General features: G+C 43.2%; 1 protein-coding gene across 4 annotated transcripts in view; it reads right to left on the bottom strand.

The window, feature by feature from the left end:
- The window catches only part of ZCCHC2 (zinc finger CCHC-type containing 2), a 69,572-nt gene that overhangs the window by 13,508 nt on the left and 36,059 nt on the right, over window positions 1-20,005 (bottom strand). For all 4 annotated transcript variants that reach the window (XR_006821109.1, XR_006821110.1, XR_006821111.1 and 1 more), the window contains exons 6-13: window positions 19,533-19,627; window positions 17,254-17,337; window positions 15,522-15,579; window positions 13,151-13,286; window positions 11,983-12,047; window positions 11,301-11,395; window positions 6,607-6,735; window positions 584-2,077 (exon numbers count right to left, since the gene is read on the bottom strand). Coding sequence is in view for 1 of the 4 variants with exons in the window: in XM_046026053.1 (XP_045882009.1) it covers window positions 584-2,077; window positions 6,607-6,735; window positions 11,301-11,395; window positions 11,983-12,047; window positions 13,151-13,286; window positions 15,522-15,579; window positions 17,254-17,337; window positions 19,533-19,627 (2,156 nt within the window). In the remaining 3 variants the exon portion in view is untranslated. The remainder of the gene's footprint in view (window positions 1-583; window positions 2,078-6,606; window positions 6,736-11,300; window positions 11,396-11,982; window positions 12,048-13,150; window positions 13,287-15,521; window positions 15,580-17,253; window positions 17,338-19,532; window positions 19,628-20,005) is intronic.

The following is a 20,005-nucleotide window of genomic DNA, read 5'->3' as shown; positions in this document are numbered from 1 at the left end:
TAGTAACATTAAACAGAGTTCAAATAATTCCCTTATTCCCAGACCAGTGCTTAAATATTTTGTCCCTTAAAATGCAACAGCATTTATTTTTTTTTTTTTTTGGAAGCATCTCCTGGGAGGGAAAGGGGCAGCATGAGGGAATGTGCGTGAGGCCAGCTGACTAGGCACCGATCCACTCAAGAAAAACTAGAAATCACACGTGTCAGAGGGCCACGTGACTTCCTACATCTTCAGTATCTGAAAAGTCTGCTTACTCTATGCAACAGGATTATAGCTTAAAAAAAAGTGCTGCAAGCAAGTGATTTGACATATATAATGCAAATTCCCACAGTACTCCTTCCAAAGTGCCTCAGTGGTTTTATGCTTTCCTTGGAAACTGAATTGCTCTCACCTTCCTTGCGCTGCGTGCCCTGGGTCTACACTAGGTCTTCCCATTTGCATTTCGGGATTTGTTACCGAAAGCACAATACCCGTAAGGGAACACACACCAGCTCTTTCTGCCACACCGGGGCCACCGTGCTCAGTAAGGCAGGGAGAAACGGGCACACTCAAAAACAAGTCCTCTGGGAGCTCTCATGATTACCTTGTTGACTGGCCTCCATGGATGACTGCTTGCACTCCTGTGCGTAGTGTCCGCTCACGCCACAGTTGTAACATGACACGTTCCCATTCTTCTTGGGCCCCGAAGCGCTCGTGTTGGCGACTACGTTAGGTGCTGGGTAGACAGGATAGAACCTCCCAAACCCCGCCATCTGCTGCAGGCCGTAGTTGGCTTGGCTCCCCATGACCGGGTCATGCACCAGCCCGTTTGCATATGGAGTCTGAGGCAGAAAGAAAGGAAGTTGGTTTCCGTTGCTCTGATGTGCTTGGTTGAGGTAGCTGCCATTGCAGAGGGATGGCAGAGTGAAGAACGACGGGACTCGGTACATCGGTCCGGGCATCGGGTTGGGATAGTAGTAACTATTCAGCTGCAGGCTCCCGTTGGTCCCACAGCTGCACCTGCGCCCACACGAGCCGCAAGGGCCCGAGCCCACCGGCTGCGGCGGCAGCACCGTCCCGTTAGCGTTCGTGTTTCCCACCGCACTGATGTAGGACGTGCTGTCACTCTGCGCAGTGCTGTGTGTCAAAGCGGGGCTCGGGCTGGGGGCGGGGCCTGGGGTGTGGGTGGGGACGGCGGGCGGCCCGGCGGGCGGGGCCTGGCTGAGGCCCGCCCCCGCCGACGGGGCCGACGTGGCCGCCGGGCTGAGCACGCCGGAGCTCTGGCTGGGCAGCACGCTGGCGGCGAGGGGCGAGCCGGGCAAGGTGTAGGAAGCTGGTGGCTGGGCGGCTGACAGGCCGGCTGCTGGAAGAACTACCTTCACATTGGTAGGCTGAGGGACGGTCCCCGTGTTTCCCTCGATTTGAGGCACCATTTGATTGAGTCCTACCACCTGGGATGCAGGTTTTGTGATGGGGTCCGTGGTAGCAACAGGAGATCCCGGAAAACTACCTGGGCTGTGGACAGGAAGAAAGGCAGTGTTTGGTGATCCAATGCTCAGACTCGCGGGGGGCTGCTGTGGGATGTTAACTGGGCAACTCTCTGAAGAGCCCTGTGGGGGCGGCAACTTTAGCCTCTGGATTGTGAGGTGTAAAGCGGGGGCGCTGCTGTGGGGGAGGAAGGCTGACGGAAGAGGTAAAGGGGAAGCCAGTAATTCAAGGTGTTTTTCGGATTCTCCAGTAGAAGCTGCTGGCCCCAGGATTCCAACAGGGGTAGAATTTGTGGATTCCCTTATTGCGGAAATAGCAACAGGACTGGGAACGAGCATCCCTATTGTCTTGCCATCGGCAGATTTGGGTGGAGGAACAACAACGTCAGACTTCTGGGCACCATTGTGCATGACACAGTGTAAAGTTGGCATAAAAGAAATATGCTGATACTTGGGTGCGGTTAGGGGATCTTCTAAAAGGCCTCCGTTGTCGCTTCCTAATGAAGCAATCTGAACAGGTGGCTGGACAGTGACGGTCTGGTTGACAGAACCATAGCCTGTAAACCTGGTTGTTGACGGATTCCCAGAATCCTCAGAATTGCTGTCTGTGTCTAAGGGAAACATATAAATAGATGTTAAAGCATGCATCACTCCCATCCCTTGCTAGAAATAAATTTTATCTTTTTTTAAACTTTAATTTTACATTTTATTTTTTTTTAAAGTAGCTTCTATGCCCAGAGTGGAGCCCAACGCAGGGCCTGAACTCATGACCCTGAGATCAAGACCTGAGCTGAGATCAAGAGTCGGACGCTTAACCGACTGAGCCACCAGGTGCCCCAAATTTTAATTGTATCTAAAATGAACTCTGAAGTTTAGAACTGGAGGAGATATGTTCCTCGGATTCCTGACCACCAAGCTGACCTTCATTTAATTTTTTACTTCCTATGGACTTCATTTAAAAAATATAGAGATTCTGTTAAAGGCAAAACTATGGTGACAATAAAAAGACCGGTGGACGCCAGGGGTGGAGAGTTGAGGGCAGAGACAAAGAGGCAGAGCACAGGGGACTTTCAGGGTGGTGATAATGACCTGTATGACATTATAATGGTAAATACAAGACATTATACATTTGTCCACTGCCACTGAAGGTGTAACAACCAAGAATGAACCCTCAGGTCACTGTGGGCGCTGGGTGATAATAACGTGTCAACGGATGTTCATGCTTGGTAAAAAGCGCACCACTCCAGTGAGTGCTAGTGATTAACAGGGCAGGCTGTCTACGGGGCAGCAGTACAGGGGAAAGCTCGGTAGTACCTCCCTCTTCATTTTATTATAAACCAAAACTGCTCTAAAAAATTAAGTCTTGGGGCGCCTGGGTGGCTCAGTGGGTTAAGCCGCTGCCTTCGGCTCAGGTCGTGATCTCAGGGTCCTGGGATCGGGTCCCGCATCGGGCTCTCTGCTCGGCAGGGAGCCTGCTTCCCTCTCTCTCTCTGTCTCTGCCTGCCTCTCTATCTACTTGTGATCTCTCTCTGTCAAATAAATAAATAAAATTTAAAAAAAAAATTTAAAAAAAATAAAAAAATAAAAAATTAAGTCTTTACAAAAAAAAAAAAGCCAACAAAACCAAACCATGGAGAGATAAGTAACAAAAGGTTAAGTGGAGACTGAATGAGGCACAACATAAACAGAGAGCTTTATTTAATATCATCTTATTACTGAGAAAAGGATTGGGTCTTTTTAACTTTCATCAATTTTAAGCAATGCACTTGATCTGTATTCTGCACTGCCAAACCCAAGGTCTTCACATGGGTCTCACACACATGATGCCATTTAAAGGAGCTCAATTACAAGGCTATCCTTCACCCAAGCATCTAGCAGTAGGGAACGGAAGAGAATGGAATAAATATCTGGTAAATATTGGTACTTTGACATATTTCAGTGGGAAAAAGAACATTTAAAGCTCCCAGTATAGTCATAGACCAAATGGTGCTGGAGCCCAAGCAGCGAGGCAAACACGAGAGCGCCGCCATTTCTCCCATGGCAAAACAGCAAAGTGGCAAATCCAAAATTTCACTTTGCATGGTGTTACTGCTGCAGTCGCTCTTAGGGGCTGTATGTAGAAACAACTTCAATCTAGACTTCCCTTGGGTGTTTTGACTTCTGGTATAAAGAGGGCAAAAGATAAGGTCTAGACCACAATAGGTAGGTATTATAAACCCAGATACTGCAATAATTCGTAGAGAAACCATGCAATTAAATGTAGTGCCTATTTTAACATTGTTTTTGCTCATAAATACAAGCAGAACTGCATCATGTACTTAAAAATGTTTACACGTATTAAGGTAACATCTAGCCATACGCAGCAAAGATGTTAAAAACTTCTGGAACAATACTAAAAACAAATCACACTAGTAGTCTTTCTCAAGAAACGTTAAACAGAACCTGCTTAATGACACAGGATGTCAACAGTGTTACTGAATTGATTATTACAATTTAGGAAGAAGAGTTTCAATATATGAGTAAGTGATTCTAGCTTTTAAACTTCCCTGAGTAACTGAGGTGTTTCTTCCTCAACACTTCAAAACAAAATGTATCCAAAAATTAGTAACTTATTCAAGGCATTTTATCTGTTCTGTAACATCATAGGAATACACAAAGACAAACATTTAAGTCCAAAGAAGACAGATCATTTTCCAGGTGGTTAACTACATTTCTGTATGAACTGGGCTTTCTTTAAATCTCAAGTCATGGCAAACGGCCCCATGAGTTTAAATAATCCCAAGTGGTTTTCTGAGTATTGTAAGGACTCCTCTAGCTAATGAGAGGATCTCTCCCTTTTCTGCACTGGCTTTCAAAAGTAGGAAGTCTCAAAACAAAACCCTATTATGAGCAACAGAACAACAAAGTCACATGCTTTTTAAAGCAACCTTTTCATGCACTCAAAACTCTAAAAATGATTAAAGCTTTTTCCCACAGTGGATATTTTTCCCCCTGCTGGTTTTAGACATTCCAAATGATTCTTCATTTAGGGAAGGCTCAACTGAGTCACTTGAAAGCCGAGCCTATCTGAAAACGGCAAATTCCTCCATCCAGGCTGCCAACTCGCCCTATCGGATGGCAGGAAAAGGAGGCTGCAAGGTAACCCGGGTGCACAGATGTGCTCTTCCCAATTCTGACCAAGGGGCCAAATGTGCGCTGTTAGCTCAAGAGCCCCCAGAGTATTGGCAAATCCCACAGAATCAAGCAGAGCATGTGAAAAGAAACACACCGAACGCCTATCTATTCTGGATAAGGCATAAAAATGCTCTCATTTAACCTTCGTAAGAGCTCTGGGCAGTTATTTCCATTTTTTTTTTTCCTTTTCCGTTAGCAAGTGCAGATCCGAAGCAGTGCTGCCCCCGATGAGAACTCGTGGTCGAGTCACTACATGCTGCCTTGGTAGAGCTTCAGAACAACTGCACGGTCGAGACGAGCTGTGAGTGCACGTGATGCAGCAGAACTCCTGCTCTAGCTCCCTAAGACGTGACCTGATACTCTAACACAGGAGCCAAGGTCTGGGAAAGCTATACACTGCCCGGCAAGAAGCCACACGCGGCTGAAATACTGTGGTGGGAGTATTTACACAAATACTCTTTGTGGCCCAAGAGAAATCAGTTAATACTTCCCACTAGCATGGGTACATCTTATAACCATCAAATAACCAAAATGTTCCTAATCAGATATTTATAACCAAGATGTTACCAATCAGATGTGCTTATCATGTGTAAAGAATGATATACTTATTCAATATATAATTTTTGAGATCTCATTTCCAGAATGGTAGGGTAAGGATCTCTGACACTCCACTTCTGCATAAAAGGAACAAGAATCCTGGCAAAAACTGTCAAAATCAACCTTTTCAGACTCTAGAAATGAACTCAAGGCTTGAAGCAACCTGAGGAGTGTTTATTCCAGAAAAGCTATTGACTCTCTTAAGAGCAAGCACTATGGCATTTTACCTTGCCCTAATTCCTGTATATTTTCTCCAGCTCAGAAGTAGCTTTATAAAGGAAAAGTTTTGCAGCTACAGAAGCCATATAAACTAGCAGCCTAGCAGCCACTAGAAAAAGCATGCATTTGGAGCTATCTAAAAGCCCCATCCCCAAAGAGCTGTCACTATTGGCCTAGCAATTAGAGCTCACTCTGTTAACAGGTGCTTACCCATGCGGCATTTGTCACAATCAACCAGCAGCAAATGTTTAACAACTTGGCTGCCTTAGGCAGCATTACCACTTGGGGTTAACAAGAGCTTGACCAAAAAACTTTAAAAGAAAAAAAAACGAAGAATGAGATGTCCACAAGGAGTTTTGAAAAGCTTCCACATATTCCTAAAAATCTTAAAAGGCCATGCTCATATCTTGAGCTGTATGTAAGCCCAGGAAAGACCTGAGAAAGCCCTACATTCTTACTTTTGGCTGACTCTATGTTTCTCTTTAAGGAAGAATTGAGAACATAATACATACAGAAAATAAATAGCAAAATGGCAGATGTGAATCCTATGTTATCAGCAATTACAGTAAAATTAAATGGATTAAACATTCCACTCAAATGGCAGAGATGGGCAAATGGCTAAAAAGCCATAATCCAAACTACATGCTGTCTATAAGAGATACACTTCCGATTCAAAGACACAAATAGGCTTAAAATAAAGGACAGATAAAGAAGTACGCTATAAATAATACCTAAGAGAGCTAGAGAGCTGTATTATTCTCAGATAAAATAGACTTTAAGACAAAAATTGTTACTAGAGACAAAGATATTTTATAATGATAAAAGGATCAATCCATTAAGAAGACATGTATATCATAAATAAGTACTTCCAGCAACACACACATTCTTAATTTTTCTACACTGAACTCTTTATTTTATTATGACTGTTTTCTTTCTACTTAATTTCATATGCAGGGAAATAAAGCTTTAAAAAAAAATCAACATTGCTAGGAACTGCCAAATCAGTGGTCTATAAGACACTCTTTATACCAGTTAAATTTAAAATCAATAATGACATTTATAGAAACATAAAATTATGTATGTCTGACTGATTTTAAGAGACAACACATATTTTCCTCTGCCACCCCCATTTCCCTTCCAGAGAGCAAACCTCTGTCTTTTTCTTCTTCACTTTCAAAGCTTTCTCTTCCGTCATGTCGTGGGCTAGAAGGGGAACTGTAACTCTCTGAAGAGGTTTCTCCACATGTGTCATGTCCAGATCCAATGTCCAAATTCACATCTAAAAATAACAATTCTATTTCTTAAAAATCATGATAAGTAGTTAAATTAATTTCTAAATTGAACCATTAGAATTAGTTACAGCTATGAAAATTTTCTTCTTTCAGTTTGTCTATAAACACCTAAAAAGCTGTCCTTGACCTAGGTAAAAACTCATTATTAAAATACAATTTGAATTGAAAATAACAATAACAAATACATTCTTCAAATAAAGGCAGAGGGAACAAGTCAATCTTACTGATTTTTTAAAAAATCAGAGTTTAGTTTCTTTGTAGGATCTGCTCAGTCCTAGCACATGAAGCTATTATCTAAGTCTAGATATTTTAGCTCCTCAGAGCTTATTGGAAAATACATTCTTTAAAAGAATTCAAGAATAGAACTGACTGCCAAAAATGCTTATTCAGTGAAATCACTGTGCCTGAGTATTTTAAAAGACTCAAATGGTTCCCATCAAGACTGAATAGCCCCTTGAGTTCTGCCCAGAAACCAGGCCCACATCAAGGTGGGGCAGGGGGTGTAGTACAGAACCTGTCATGATCAATTAGTCATATCTGTTTTGGGCACAGAGGAAAGATTATTAGTATACCTAGTACCACATATTCCTGCACTGACCCAAACTTAGGTAACTCTTCTATTCATTTCTGTGAACTCGGCAGCTAACATAGTTTCTGCCTCGCAGCAAGCGCTCAACATGTGTTTAGTGTACAAATCCGCATATAAGGAATTCTGGAGACATTTCAGAATTATATAGATGAGTGAACCATTTCTATGGCAAACTGGTAGAAGCAGTAAAAGGTAAATGCTTGGACAAAATATGTGTTAGAAAAAAGATATGGTTTGTGTAATAACGCACAAGTTAGCTGACTAATCTGTGTCCCTCGAAGGTACTAAATTTATAACAAAGTTAGTACGGTAAAGGATGACCACCCACTCCAATGGTGAGGAGATATTAAAGAATAAAGTCATTAAGAATGCAGATGTTGGGGGCGCCTGGGTGGCTCAGTGGGTTAAAGCCTCTGCCTTCGGCTCAGGTCATGATCCCAGGGTCCTGGGATCGAGCCCCACATCGGGCTCTCTGCTCAGCGGGGAGCCTGCTTCCTCCTCTCTCTCTGCCTGCCTCGCTGCCTAGTCGTGATTTCTGTCAAATAAATAAAACATTTAAAAAAAAAAAAAAAGAATGCAGATGTTGCAGTTCCCTTTGGGTAATAAAATGCCAAACTGCCAAAGGAAACGGCACAAAATCTCATGAGACTGTAAGAGTGGCAGAGGAGGGACAGGGGCAAGTACTAGTTTTACAGAAAAGGAAGCTGGAGTGTACTTACACATGGTAACAGGTTCTGCATTACCAGTCACAACATGACTAAGGAAAGGGATGCGAGCCAACACTGACGGCGATCAGAAGACCATCTAATGCGCCATGGCGGCCAAACAGCCCGGCACTAAACTGGACTGATGACAGTAAAACCTATACCACTGTGGCGTGTGTGGAAATTGCGCATAGAAATATCTCAAGCAGCAAAATGAACAAAATGATCAATTCTACTAAGGGAATCAAAGATCTAAGGACAGTTCTCACACCAGAAATGGTACGCTAAAAAGGAGCCCCTGGAGTAGGATGAGCTGAGATTTGCTCACTAAAACTCAGACAGTGAAACCCCAGTGGAGTCTTTGAAACTTCAAAGCCTAAGTTCTGGAATGTGTTTAAAAAAAAAAAAAAAAAAGAGCGGCTATTTCTCTAAATGCCAATTTATAGAATGATTCACTCTAAATTACGCAGCTAGTAAATAGTCTCATCACCAAACTGTCAAATATAATCATTTGCAGTTTTTCAGGAGCTATACAAATCAATCTATACTAAACATAATCCTCTCTTCAAGGATCCAGAAGGTACAGAGTCTCGAACTTTTCTCATCAGGAATTAACATGATCCTCTGGAGTCAGGAGGCGTGGATGGGGAGGATGAAACAGTTATGCCGAAGGACCGTCCACCCACTGTCCTTTCGAACAGAAGCACACATTTTTTTTATTTGTTCTCTCAAAGGGTAAAAGGTTATGCATGTTATTAAGAAGACAAAACCCCCAAACTTGTCATCTTCTAGTCTAACAATAAAAACCCGGGTTATTAGTATGTTTGAACCAACAGAAGTGCAGGTGGACCAAAGAAGTACATAGGTCCATCGGATGACAGAACCACATTAGAGGAAGCTGGAGATTTTTAAGTCTCTGAAATGTCTTGAAAGAACTACCAAGAGGTCAACTACCTCACAGCCCCTCCAAACTGCTGGTGCCACAACCCGCAATGGAAGAACGAGGGCGAAGAAACACAGGTGATACAGTGGGACAAAGTTCTTAACAGCGCAGGTGAAGTAAAGCAAGCAGCCTTTTAGTGGAGAGATTTAAAGCTGGAGGTTTTAAAAGCAAATATGCTGCAAAGAATACAGATGACAAACAGGATGCCTGCTTTTTTGGGAGGACACAACATGAAGGGAGGCAGTAAGGGACTTCTTTTGCTCCCTTTTGTATCTTTAGAATATCGAACTATATAAATGTATTATTACTCAAGATGGAAAGTAAATTTTAAGATAAAAAATGAGTAATACTCCTCTTGGTTATTTAAAGATGCAGACAACCTCCCAATCAGAGGATCTGGTATTTTCAACTCAAATACAGTTTCTACACTTTAAGACATGCAGGATTTTTCCATAAAGAAAAAATTCTTAAATATATCTTGAGTTTACCGAATGCTTATTAAAGGTAATTCCTTCTTTATACCCTAATGTTCCAAAGGGACATTAGGAAATAGAGGGTTCTGTGTTTTGTTTTTTTTTTAAACTGGAGTCGGCAAACACCCGAGCTACATTTGACATCAGTGCAAATTTAGAGATTTTACATACAGTCACACTTCAGGACACAGAATAAGGTTAATCTTAATAATAATTTTAAAATCCTGATGTTGTACTTTCAGAATACTGGAAAATAAAAGAGCCCAAGGAATTGGGAGCTTAGGATGTTATTTAGAAGTTCTTAATAACCTACAGTGTATGTTTTATTCTACCTTCGAACAGGGAAAAGGAACTAAATTACTGGGCACTGAGGGGTTCAGCAGTGGTGAAATGCTTTTCACGTGCAACTGTATTTAATTCTTACGATCTAGGAAAAGAGGTTCTTACTCCTGCTTTACAAATGAGAAAAATAAGGCTTCGGAGAGGCCACACATTTACAAAACTAGTGGAGTACAACAGTCAAACCTACACGGGGCTGAGATCAAAGTCCACAGAACTTCTCCGCAAAGAGGAAGCTAACGAGCAGAGAAGAGTTGTGTGCTTCTTTGGGGAGCAGCAGTTCCCACATTACGTGAGAGACAAGAAACAGCAATGTTCTTTGGGTGGCACAGATTCCGACTGGGAAATGACCCAATGTGGTAAGTAATCTCGGAGACAAACCTGCGGGCAGTGCAGAAAATGAGCTGGAGGGAGGAAAACCAGAGACAGGGAGATGCGCCGGAAGTAATTTCCAACCATCCACTGACAGAGACCTTTCATCGCTCTTATTTTAGCTTTTCCTCCTCCTCTTAGCTGCCACTACCACGGGAAACCTCAAAGATAGTTAAGTGTTACAATAAACTCATCAACAACGTGGGGTTTTTTTCCCATGTCATTTTTCCCCCCAAAGACAGTTCAGTTAGCTAATTCAATGAGTTGGCCAGATGATTTTAGAATCAAAAACGTAACCCTATTTCCTGTATCGATTTTCAGTCTCTCTGAATAAATAGCTGGTTTAAAAGCAAACTCCAATAAAAATACATATTCTGGTTATTCGCGCTGTATCACAACTGAGTGTGCTAACATTTGAATAAAATTTACATCTAAAAAACCCTTAACTTGTGAGGTCAGTCCACTCAACAAATGTGTTAGGTACACGCATGAACAAAAAACATTCTCCTACCAGTCTATGGCCTTTTATTCTCTTTTATCTTTCCTGTTGATAGTAAACATGACCTTGAAAAGTTATCATTGAGCCAGCAGAAAGGACATTTCTCAAATGAATGCAAAAGTAAAAAAGTAAAGAGACCTTAAAATAAAAGTGGGTAAATGGAAACTAGACAAACGTAGCACAATAAAAATCCAAGTGTCTGCGTTTCCCTAAAGCTCCATAAAACCCCATGAAGGGTGGCCAGTAGAACAGGAAAATGTCAGCAAGAAACCAAAAAATGACTTTACACAAGAACAGGGACAGGTTTCCACGAGGGTAGAAAAGATCTTCCAGCAGCGGCTGGCTTGAGAAGCAGACAAGTGAGGGGCCGGTTGCTACCAGAGGAAGGAGGAGGTGATAAGTAGAACTCTGGCGAAGGAAAGGTTTACCCCCATTGCTGAATCCTACGTCCTCAATTAATGCCATTAATACTTCAGCATGGTTTAATTCAGACATTGCCGTTCGCATCGGTGCGAGTTCCAATCAGTGCGAAGTACAGAATTGAGATATGACACAAACTCCAATACCTATCATAATGGGTATCATGCTAAATATATTTAGGTGATGGGTATTTAACAGGAAAAACTTCCTTACCTTTCACAGAACCACCATGGGCATGTTGAGAAGTGGACAGTCTAATACCATTTATTCTACTATTCAATCTGTTGTCAGTTTTCTTCATTTTCTCCCTAAATCCAAAGTATACGCATTAGCGACATTTTTTATAAGCTTCTCTAGAGAACACAGTTAAGTAGTATTACTAAAATTCCCCTCGGGATGCCTGCGTGGCTCAGTCAGTTAAGCGCCTTCAGCTCAGGTCATGATCCCAAGGTCCTGGGATCCAGCCCAGGTTCGGGCTCTCTGCTCAGTGGGGAGCCTGCTTCTCTCTCTGCCTGTCACTACCCCCACCCCTGGGCTTGTGCTCTCTGTTTCTGACGAATAAATAAATAAATCTTTTAAACAAATAAAATAAAATTCCCCTCAATTTTTTAATAATAAAATTTTAGTAAGCTATAATCTAAATGCAAGATTCACTTTTAATCTGAGAATTCTGAACCTCTCCAAACGGAGCAGATTTGGCAATAGCTTTATTTCAATCATATGCATTTGTCGATAACTTCAAATTAAAAAAAAATGAAGCCCTGCAGTAAAAACAGGAGGAAAACTAGTCGAAAAATACCATCTGTATGATGTCAACTAAACAGGCCCAAAGTCAAATCCCCAATGTTGCTTTTCTTACCAATTTCTATTATTGGAAACATTACATTGAACCTACTTTTCTATTTGTGGCTTTCCTTTCTTCTTATTTATTGATGATAAGCCTCGTTTCTCAGTTGAATGCTAATGGAAAGAATAAAAAGAAATGAAACAGACTAACAATAAACCACACTGTAGAGTTATCCTTCTATTCTGAGATCAAACATTAAAAATGACATATTCCCAGTTATACATTCTAATAAATTCTGATTTCTAACCTACTTCCTGAAGATACCTACCTGAAGCACTAAAATCTGCACATTCTCTGATAAATACTTAATACTAATCTAAGAAAAATACCTACTTTGTATTTTGCTTTTAAAGTGGACCTATATTCTTTCTTCTGACCACAAAATAAAACACAGTCAAGAAACTGGTAGTTGCTATACCTTCAACAGTTTCTCTTAAAAGCTCAGGTTGTTAAAACTTCCCAACGGTTTTGTCAACTTTAAGAAGAGAAGGTACGGGCACTGACGTAGCGGGAGAAAAGGTATAATCAAATGGACTCCCAAAACAGGCCATTAAGTAGGACCAAGGTAACATACAATTTCTCAAAATATGCTTCAGTGCTTTAGTTTGTAAAAACACATTCCAGTCAAGGTTAACATTTGGATCTGAGCGTTGGCCAGAAATAAAAACCAGGTTAACCCATCTATTTTCTAGAAAGAACGTGGTTCTCCCCCGAGCTTCAGAGTAAGCACCCCACTGCCCGCAGCGCGACTCCACCTCGCGGACACAGACAGCGTTCTGCGCTTTCACTCCACCAACTCCTAAGAAAGCAGGCATTTCCTAATGACAGTCAGGACTCGGGGAAAGTGCCCCAACGATTTGCGAGGGAAGGTCTGTTTCCAAATTCATGTCACCAGCAGGAAGATGGTGACTGACATGTGACTAATTGTTTCAAAAGCAAAAAAATTTGTTGGCAGAACCATTTAATGTATACCTAATTAGAATAAACATGACAGGATTTGTATCAAAATGTACTAAATTTCTGAGCAATAAAGGCAATCTCAAGGTATTCCTTCAGACCTCAGAAGAGCTCAGACTTTATATTCCAGTTACATTTACATGTAATCCGACATTTACATTCAAAGGCCGACACGCCACTCTCCGAGATAATAATGCACAGAGGACTCGACTCTTCTAGAGCAGCGATGTGCAAGGACAGAAACAAAACCCTCCAATACCTGGTCAGCTAAGGCCACACAGTGCTCCGGGTGCGGAATCGGGGTACAGCTCTGCTTCCTCCAATCCACGACTCCATTCTGTTCGGAATATTGCATGGTGAGCCCATCCAGTGGAGAACAACTTGTACCAATAGTGCTATCAGGAAAGTTCACAGAAGTATGAAAATCTACCCTCAATAATGGAGCCCACCATATCACAGCATGAGGAAGCTCTAGTGACTCTTTCTGTCTTTAGTATATTATTTTTTTTTAAAGATTTTATTTATTTATTTGATAGACAGAGATTGCAACTAGTCAGAGAGGCAGGCAGGGAGAGAGAGGAGGAAGCAGGCTCCCTGCCGAGCAGAGAGCCCGATGTGGGGCTTGATCCCAGGACCCTGGGATCATGACCTGAGCTGAAGGCAGAGGCTTTAACCCACTGAGCCACCCAGGCGCCCCTTTAGTATATTATTTTTTTACACAATGTCTAGTGACCTCTCTCAGGGGAAAAAAAAAAGTATAGTTTATACTAAAAGACTATTACACAGCTATCTAAGAGTTAATCCCTATCTCTAAGTAAATTAGTAACAAATGGAGGTGGTCTTCAGACTCTCTGCTATGGTTGTCCTGTACCACCCACAGGGGCGTGTAGCCCCAAAGGGCGAGGATCACTGAGAGTTGCATATGTCTAGGGCATGTTAAAAGGACAGGATGACGCGACTTATAACCAAAAGAAATGTAACAGAAAGACTCAAAAAGAATCCAGGGAAGGAAGGTACTGAGCAGGGCCTTTAAAATAACAGTGCTTCATAGGTCATTGACTACAGGACGATGAGACCTTTTGGAAGAATCTTGGAAAATATAAAAAAGAACCAAATTTCAACTCTCGAATTGTAGAAGGAACTAAAAGTAAGAACTCAATGGATGGAAACACACTAACAGTCTGTGAGGAGGAACTCTGGTCAGAAGAAACAAGACTGGAGCACTGAGAGGAAGAAAATACAGAGATCACAGAGAAGGGGACAAGACACATGGGGCACGGTGAGAAGTCTATTATCCAAAGTCGTCCAGGTCTCAGAAAAGAGAACAAGAGAATCAGGCAGAAGCAGTATCTGAAGAGAGCATGGCTTGGACTTCTCTAACCCCAAAAGGTATCAGGCTTCAGACTTGAGAAGTAGAATTCAGTCAAAGACAGTGACGAACATGTCCGAGGCGAAGTGCTGAAAACCAGACAATGAGAAAATCTTAAAAACAAGCAGAGTTTGAAAAGCACACCAACTTCCAAAGGGCAACAAGAAGACTGAAGCGATGAGGGCCGGCTGTCTTTTAGCACCCCTAGAAAAGCAGGATCTGGGATGGCATGGTTGACAGGGGAGGTGACCCCAGGAAGCAGGAACGATGAGTACACGGAAATAGGAAAGGAGGAAAAACCAACGTGAGGGTCCGTTACTGAGGTTGCCACAGAAGCAGCAGAGGTTTAAAGCAGCCAAGACCTCCCAGAATTATCTAACCAAAGGATCGGAAACTGAGCTCCGCCATCAGTCAGTGCTGAGCCCCGGGGACAAATTAACTTGCATTTCTGGACTGTGCCTGTTTGAGAGCCAGCTCGGTCCCCAGCCTCAGCACGTGCCCCAAGGGGGAAGGTGGCCAGTCTTATGGCTTAGGCAGGACAGGAGACAACGAGGTGAGCCAGTGCTGGGCTGAGGGGATACCACGCAAGCGACCAAAGGCGTTCGACAGCAAGACAGTAAAACCTGAGTTTGAAAGTGCTCACAGAAAGTAACCGCCATCCTAGGATCCTATATCCAGTAATACAGACCAAATAAACACTTTTTCCAAGTAAAAACAAAGTGAACGCATCCCTGGCAGACAGGATGCAGGAAATACTCCGGTGTTCTGCCTCGAGAAGGAAATCACAGACGATGCTAAGACCCGCAGGCCAGAATGAAGGACCCTGGAATTCTAACAAACAAGTGAAAAAGAGTTTCACGAGCTCTAAAACACAGGAATAACAATACATGACATTCACGGTTTATACGGGGGAGAAGGAAAGGGAAGTGCCAGCGATTAAAGGTCCTCACGGGGTAAGTGGTGCCAGCACAGTTCACACCAGGCCGTAGTAAGTTACGGACGCAGAATACAATCTCTAGGGTAACCCCTGGAAGCACTGAGATCGGGATAGAACAATCAAGGTCAAGACAAGAGAAAAACAGAATAAAAGCCACCCTACCGAAAGGAGAGAAAAAGAAGGCAACACAGAAAAGATGGGACACATAACAGGCAAACAGTAGAATGGCAGACTTACAGCCAAACGTGTGGGTAATTCAAGTAAATGTGACCCAGCTAATTAAAATGCACAAAGACATTTACGTTGTAGAAATTAGATACGTACTTCACGAGGGGACTTTTCCCGGTGTGTTTCTTGTGGATTATGGTGTGCTGTAACACGTCTAGAGTAGAGGGAAAAAACAGTGCATTATGCCAAATGCTTCTGCAAAAATCCAAAAGGATGATGCAACTCATTTATGGGACTGTAACGGTGTCGACAGGCCGTGCAGAACACTTCTGGGCATTTTCCACAGAAAATTCCTTAAAGAGGCAGTTTTTAAAAGACATACTAAACTACTGAATCTCCTCAAATATCTTCTCAAATGCGGTCCTGGCCGCCTAAGAGCAAACTGGTTTTGTCTGAAACTACGGAAGTTCTCTGTGACGTGCCACTATGAAACGGCGACCTTCTGTTTCAGGCTTTTATTTTAACCGTTAAAAAAATGAAGCGTCTCAAACATTCAAAAATGCTGATCTCTTAATAGAAGAAACCCCCACGTTCCCAGCCCCCAGGTCTATTCAACTGACTCCTGGACAGCAAGGGTCCCCTTACACGCAGAGGTTTTTCTGGTGGATCAGTACAGTACTAGAAACCCATTCGCTCTTCCCCATGACTGTCTGAACATTTGCTCCTCGCTAGCCTGCTCGATTATAAGAACACAGTAGACAGTACAGCTACAATACAAACTCCGTGTGAAACACTTTCGGTAAGGCTTCCGGTAAGCCCAGCTGTGGGGCAGTCAGAAGTTCTGCCCAGATCTTCCACTGCATGGGGTCAGCACCCCTAACCTCCATGTTGTAACAAAAATATATCACAGAAACAACCAAAGGCCTCCTCCATTCCCTCCGACTCCTCCAAGGGTGAGCGAGCTGAAACATTCCAGCGCGTGGGTTTATTAAGACTTAACAGCCCCTGACCTGGTCAGACCAGGTATTTGCTGTTACACGCAAGGCTGCGGGGAAGACTTCATGTCCCCTGGGCACATGGACAACAATTTTCACAGCAGCAGAACCGCTGGGCAGTAGCATAAAATTAACTCCTTCCAACCTCACTGTACAGCATCAAGTTCCTGTCCAAATGAGTTGTACCAATTTATATCCCATCTGCGGCAGATCAGAGTTCCCATTACTTCATACCCCTGGTAATGTCACTAGAAAAAGCTTTGCCGATCTGATGAGCATGAAAAGATACCTGCATTTTTCAGGCTGCTTGTGGGGCTAAACACTGTTTAATAGCCGTTCAAATTTCTTCCATGAACTCTCTTTATCTTTTGCCCCATATTTCCAGACTGATGTTCTCACTGATTTTTTAAAAGAGTATTTCTAGTGTCTGGATGGAGTCTTTCTCCAACTGTGAATATCCTCTGAATGTCTTCAAATTGTCTGGTTTGGGGGTCACATGTTCAGTTATCTTAGATAAGAAAGATCTCCGCTACAGTCATGCTCTGCTTTGTCAAGAAAGCCTTCTTGTCCCAAATGATTAACATTTAGAAGTTCAGTTTTATAATTTTACATGTTACATTAAGTTTATGTTACATATATTTTGTTATTCACTTGCAGTTCTGGGCTTGACATAAGTATACATCTAATGAGATAATAGTTTTTTCAATCGGAAAGCCAGCCAACATCATTTATTGACTAGTCTATTTCTTCCTCACTGATTTATAATGCCACCTGTCACATTCCGAGTTCCCAGATGTCTGTTTCTTGGCTCCTTAATCTGTTCTACTGGTCCTTCTGCCTCTCCCTGTGCCCGTGTCAGGCAGAATGACTTATTCCGGTGAATCCCCACTTACCTTCTTCTTGACTTGAAGCTTCCGAACTGTCTTCCTTTAAGTGTTCTAAGATTTTAGAAGTCTTCAGAGAGGACTGTAAGTTATCTGCAGGGAGTTTTCAATATCATTAATCTTTAGGAAGACTATAACAAAAGCAAACACACAGAAGGATTCCTTTTCTCCCAAGAGGAGGAGAACGGACAGTTCGTGGTAAAGGGAACATTTCTGCTAGCTGGGTCCTGTAAGAAACCAAGAGAACAGAGCACGAAAACAGGCTCAGGTGCCAGGTGAGGAGCAGCACGAGCCAGAGCTTGCCAACGTCAGCGGGGGCTGAGGACTGCAAACCTCTCGTGCGCTGTCAACTACCACTTTTATAAAACACGATCCCATGTGGCCGTGTCACACTGCTCCACAGACTCCATCTAATGTCACTTTCTGTTCTTCTATCACAGAGCAGGGACAAGCGATTCAGGGGCCAGCAAGGACCGGTCACCAAAAACATCCTCAAAGCCCCGGAAGACTTTTCCATTACGATACAGACCAGTGTGATTCCAGAGCTTAAAACTGAAGTCACTTAGGAGTTTAACAACTTTGTTTTCTCAATCGTCAGAATATAGAACACCACGCTCTATCCTAGGGAGAAAAAAGGGTAGAGCAGTCATTCTTTTCAAAAGAAGTGCAAAGGAACGTTGACAACAATGTATTACTTGGTGAAACAATGGGGTCATCCTGACGAGATTTTCCACAATCCCAAAACATGTATGTTTAATACATTTTCATTTCGCAGCAATCTGATACCTTTAGTGCTGCTCACGTACTTTAAATACTGTAAAGCTCTCACGATGGGTTTTCCATTATTTGACTAAGCACTACTCACTTGGGCCAGTTTTCCCAGGCAGCCTGCTAAAAATCTGAATGTGAAGTTTAACTGCATGTTTCGATGCTTTTTTAGAATTAAAGAGATGCTAGTTAGTGAGTATTCCTTAAAAGTACTTACACTCAGTCCAAGCGGAAGCACCGACTGTTTAAATCTATATAGTGCTATGATGATTAGGATTTCCCTTTAAAAAACAAATACAGCAACTGCCACCATTCAGACATAAATTTAACCACAGGGTCATTCATCTTGTCTTACTGTCATCGAAAGTCATTCATTCTACTTGCTACTTGTTTGTTTAAAATATTTAAGGCGCAAGTGCCCCATGAGAGAAACTGTGACAAGTTAGCCCAGGTTATAATATCGAATCATCCTACTTTTTATAACCTCTTTTTCTTCCACCTCAAAATGATGAAATATGCATTTTCTTTCCCCTTTGGTTGTAAGAAAATATGACTTTGTTGAAAGTAGAAGAAAAGATGAAAGAAAGTGAAGAGCCACTTGCCAGAGCGGCTGTGCTGGAAGTCAGCACGTTCTCCTAAAGCACACGTCCACGTTCCTGGCAAATGTTTGTTTAAACAGGCAGTTGAGAAAGATGACATAAAATGACGCACGAGGCCAAATGTGATGAAGGATGAGACATCAGGGCAAACACCAACCCACAGGAACAGAAGGAAAAAAATGGGGAAATCTTCAGGAGGCGGTATTTCAGTTGAGTCCTAAGACAGGTGTGATTTTAACGGGCTGTGCCAAAAGGAAGGACATTTAAAAGTTCAGGGGCAGAACTAGCCAAGATACTGGGACAGGAAATGGCAGGTGTACTGGGCGGACACCAAGCCAGAGAGACTAGCAAGTAAGGTACAAGGAGGCTCATGGCCGGGCTCCAATTTCAAAGCAAACTTCTTTGAAGTTCTGAGAAGGGGATTAAGCCACTGATCCCTGCGGTAATCCTGGGACAGGTTAAAGTGAAGTGGGAAGGTAGAACCCGAGACAGGCGAGGCTTCGCGCAGGGTGTGCAGGAAAGGAAGCCTTCGCTGCCAACAACGGGGCGAAAGGAAGACCTGCTCCATCCCTTGCGCCCTGGCCAGCCAGTGACCGAGCACAGAGAGGAAAGGGGAAGAGGAGGAGGCCGGGGTTTCCAGCCTCGGAGGCCGAGGAGGTCATTATGGGAACAGGGGACCCAGGAGGAAAGGCAGACGCTGAGAGGGTCTACACCAGGCACTCGGCAGCATGGCACTTCCACGACCCGCACAACAGGGTGACGAGGCCCGGGAAGACGCAGGGGTGGGACCCACAGGTGGGACAGAGCTGGCCTCCACCCGGGGGTCGGCTGGATCTGGGACAGTAGCTTTCACACAGTGTCACGGACAACTACAGAGGTTCCCAACCGAATGCCCTGTCCCGACGGGACCCCGGGGCTTACTGAGGTTGTGCAGGGGGTCCGCCGGTCCAGCCTGGAAGAAGCTGTGCACCCGCCGACTCTGCAGGAAAGCTCGGGAGGACGTGGCAAACAGCTGCCTGCGCACAACGAGAAGACGGGCGTTAGCACCATGCGGCGGGCTCTGCCTGGACGCCCAGGCCAGCGCACACGGCCGTTGACTTCAGCTATAAAAAACAGAGGTTTTCCTAAGGGAAAGTATTATTTTCTAACGTACTTCCCATAGGGAGAAGTGGACAAAAGAAACCTATTTGCAAAAATCGAATACACAGATGTACTTTTAATTTTCTGTAATCTAGTGGTACGGTTGCAATTCTGGCAGAAAAAATATATATACATATATCATGTCCATCTTTTGCCCAAGTGGTCCAACAGCCACCTTTCTGCTCAGAGTAGAACGGCAATTGCTTCACTCTTCTTCACAGCTGCTGCCTTCCTCACCGACCTGTCCCACGAAG

Source organism: Meles meles, chromosome 12 (genome assembly GCF_922984935.1).
Source record: "Meles meles chromosome 12, mMelMel3.1 paternal haplotype, whole genome shotgun sequence".
Taxonomy (NCBI): Eukaryota; Metazoa; Chordata; class Mammalia; order Carnivora; family Mustelidae; genus Meles; species Meles meles.
This window is presented reverse-complemented; position numbering and strand designations above follow the sequence as displayed.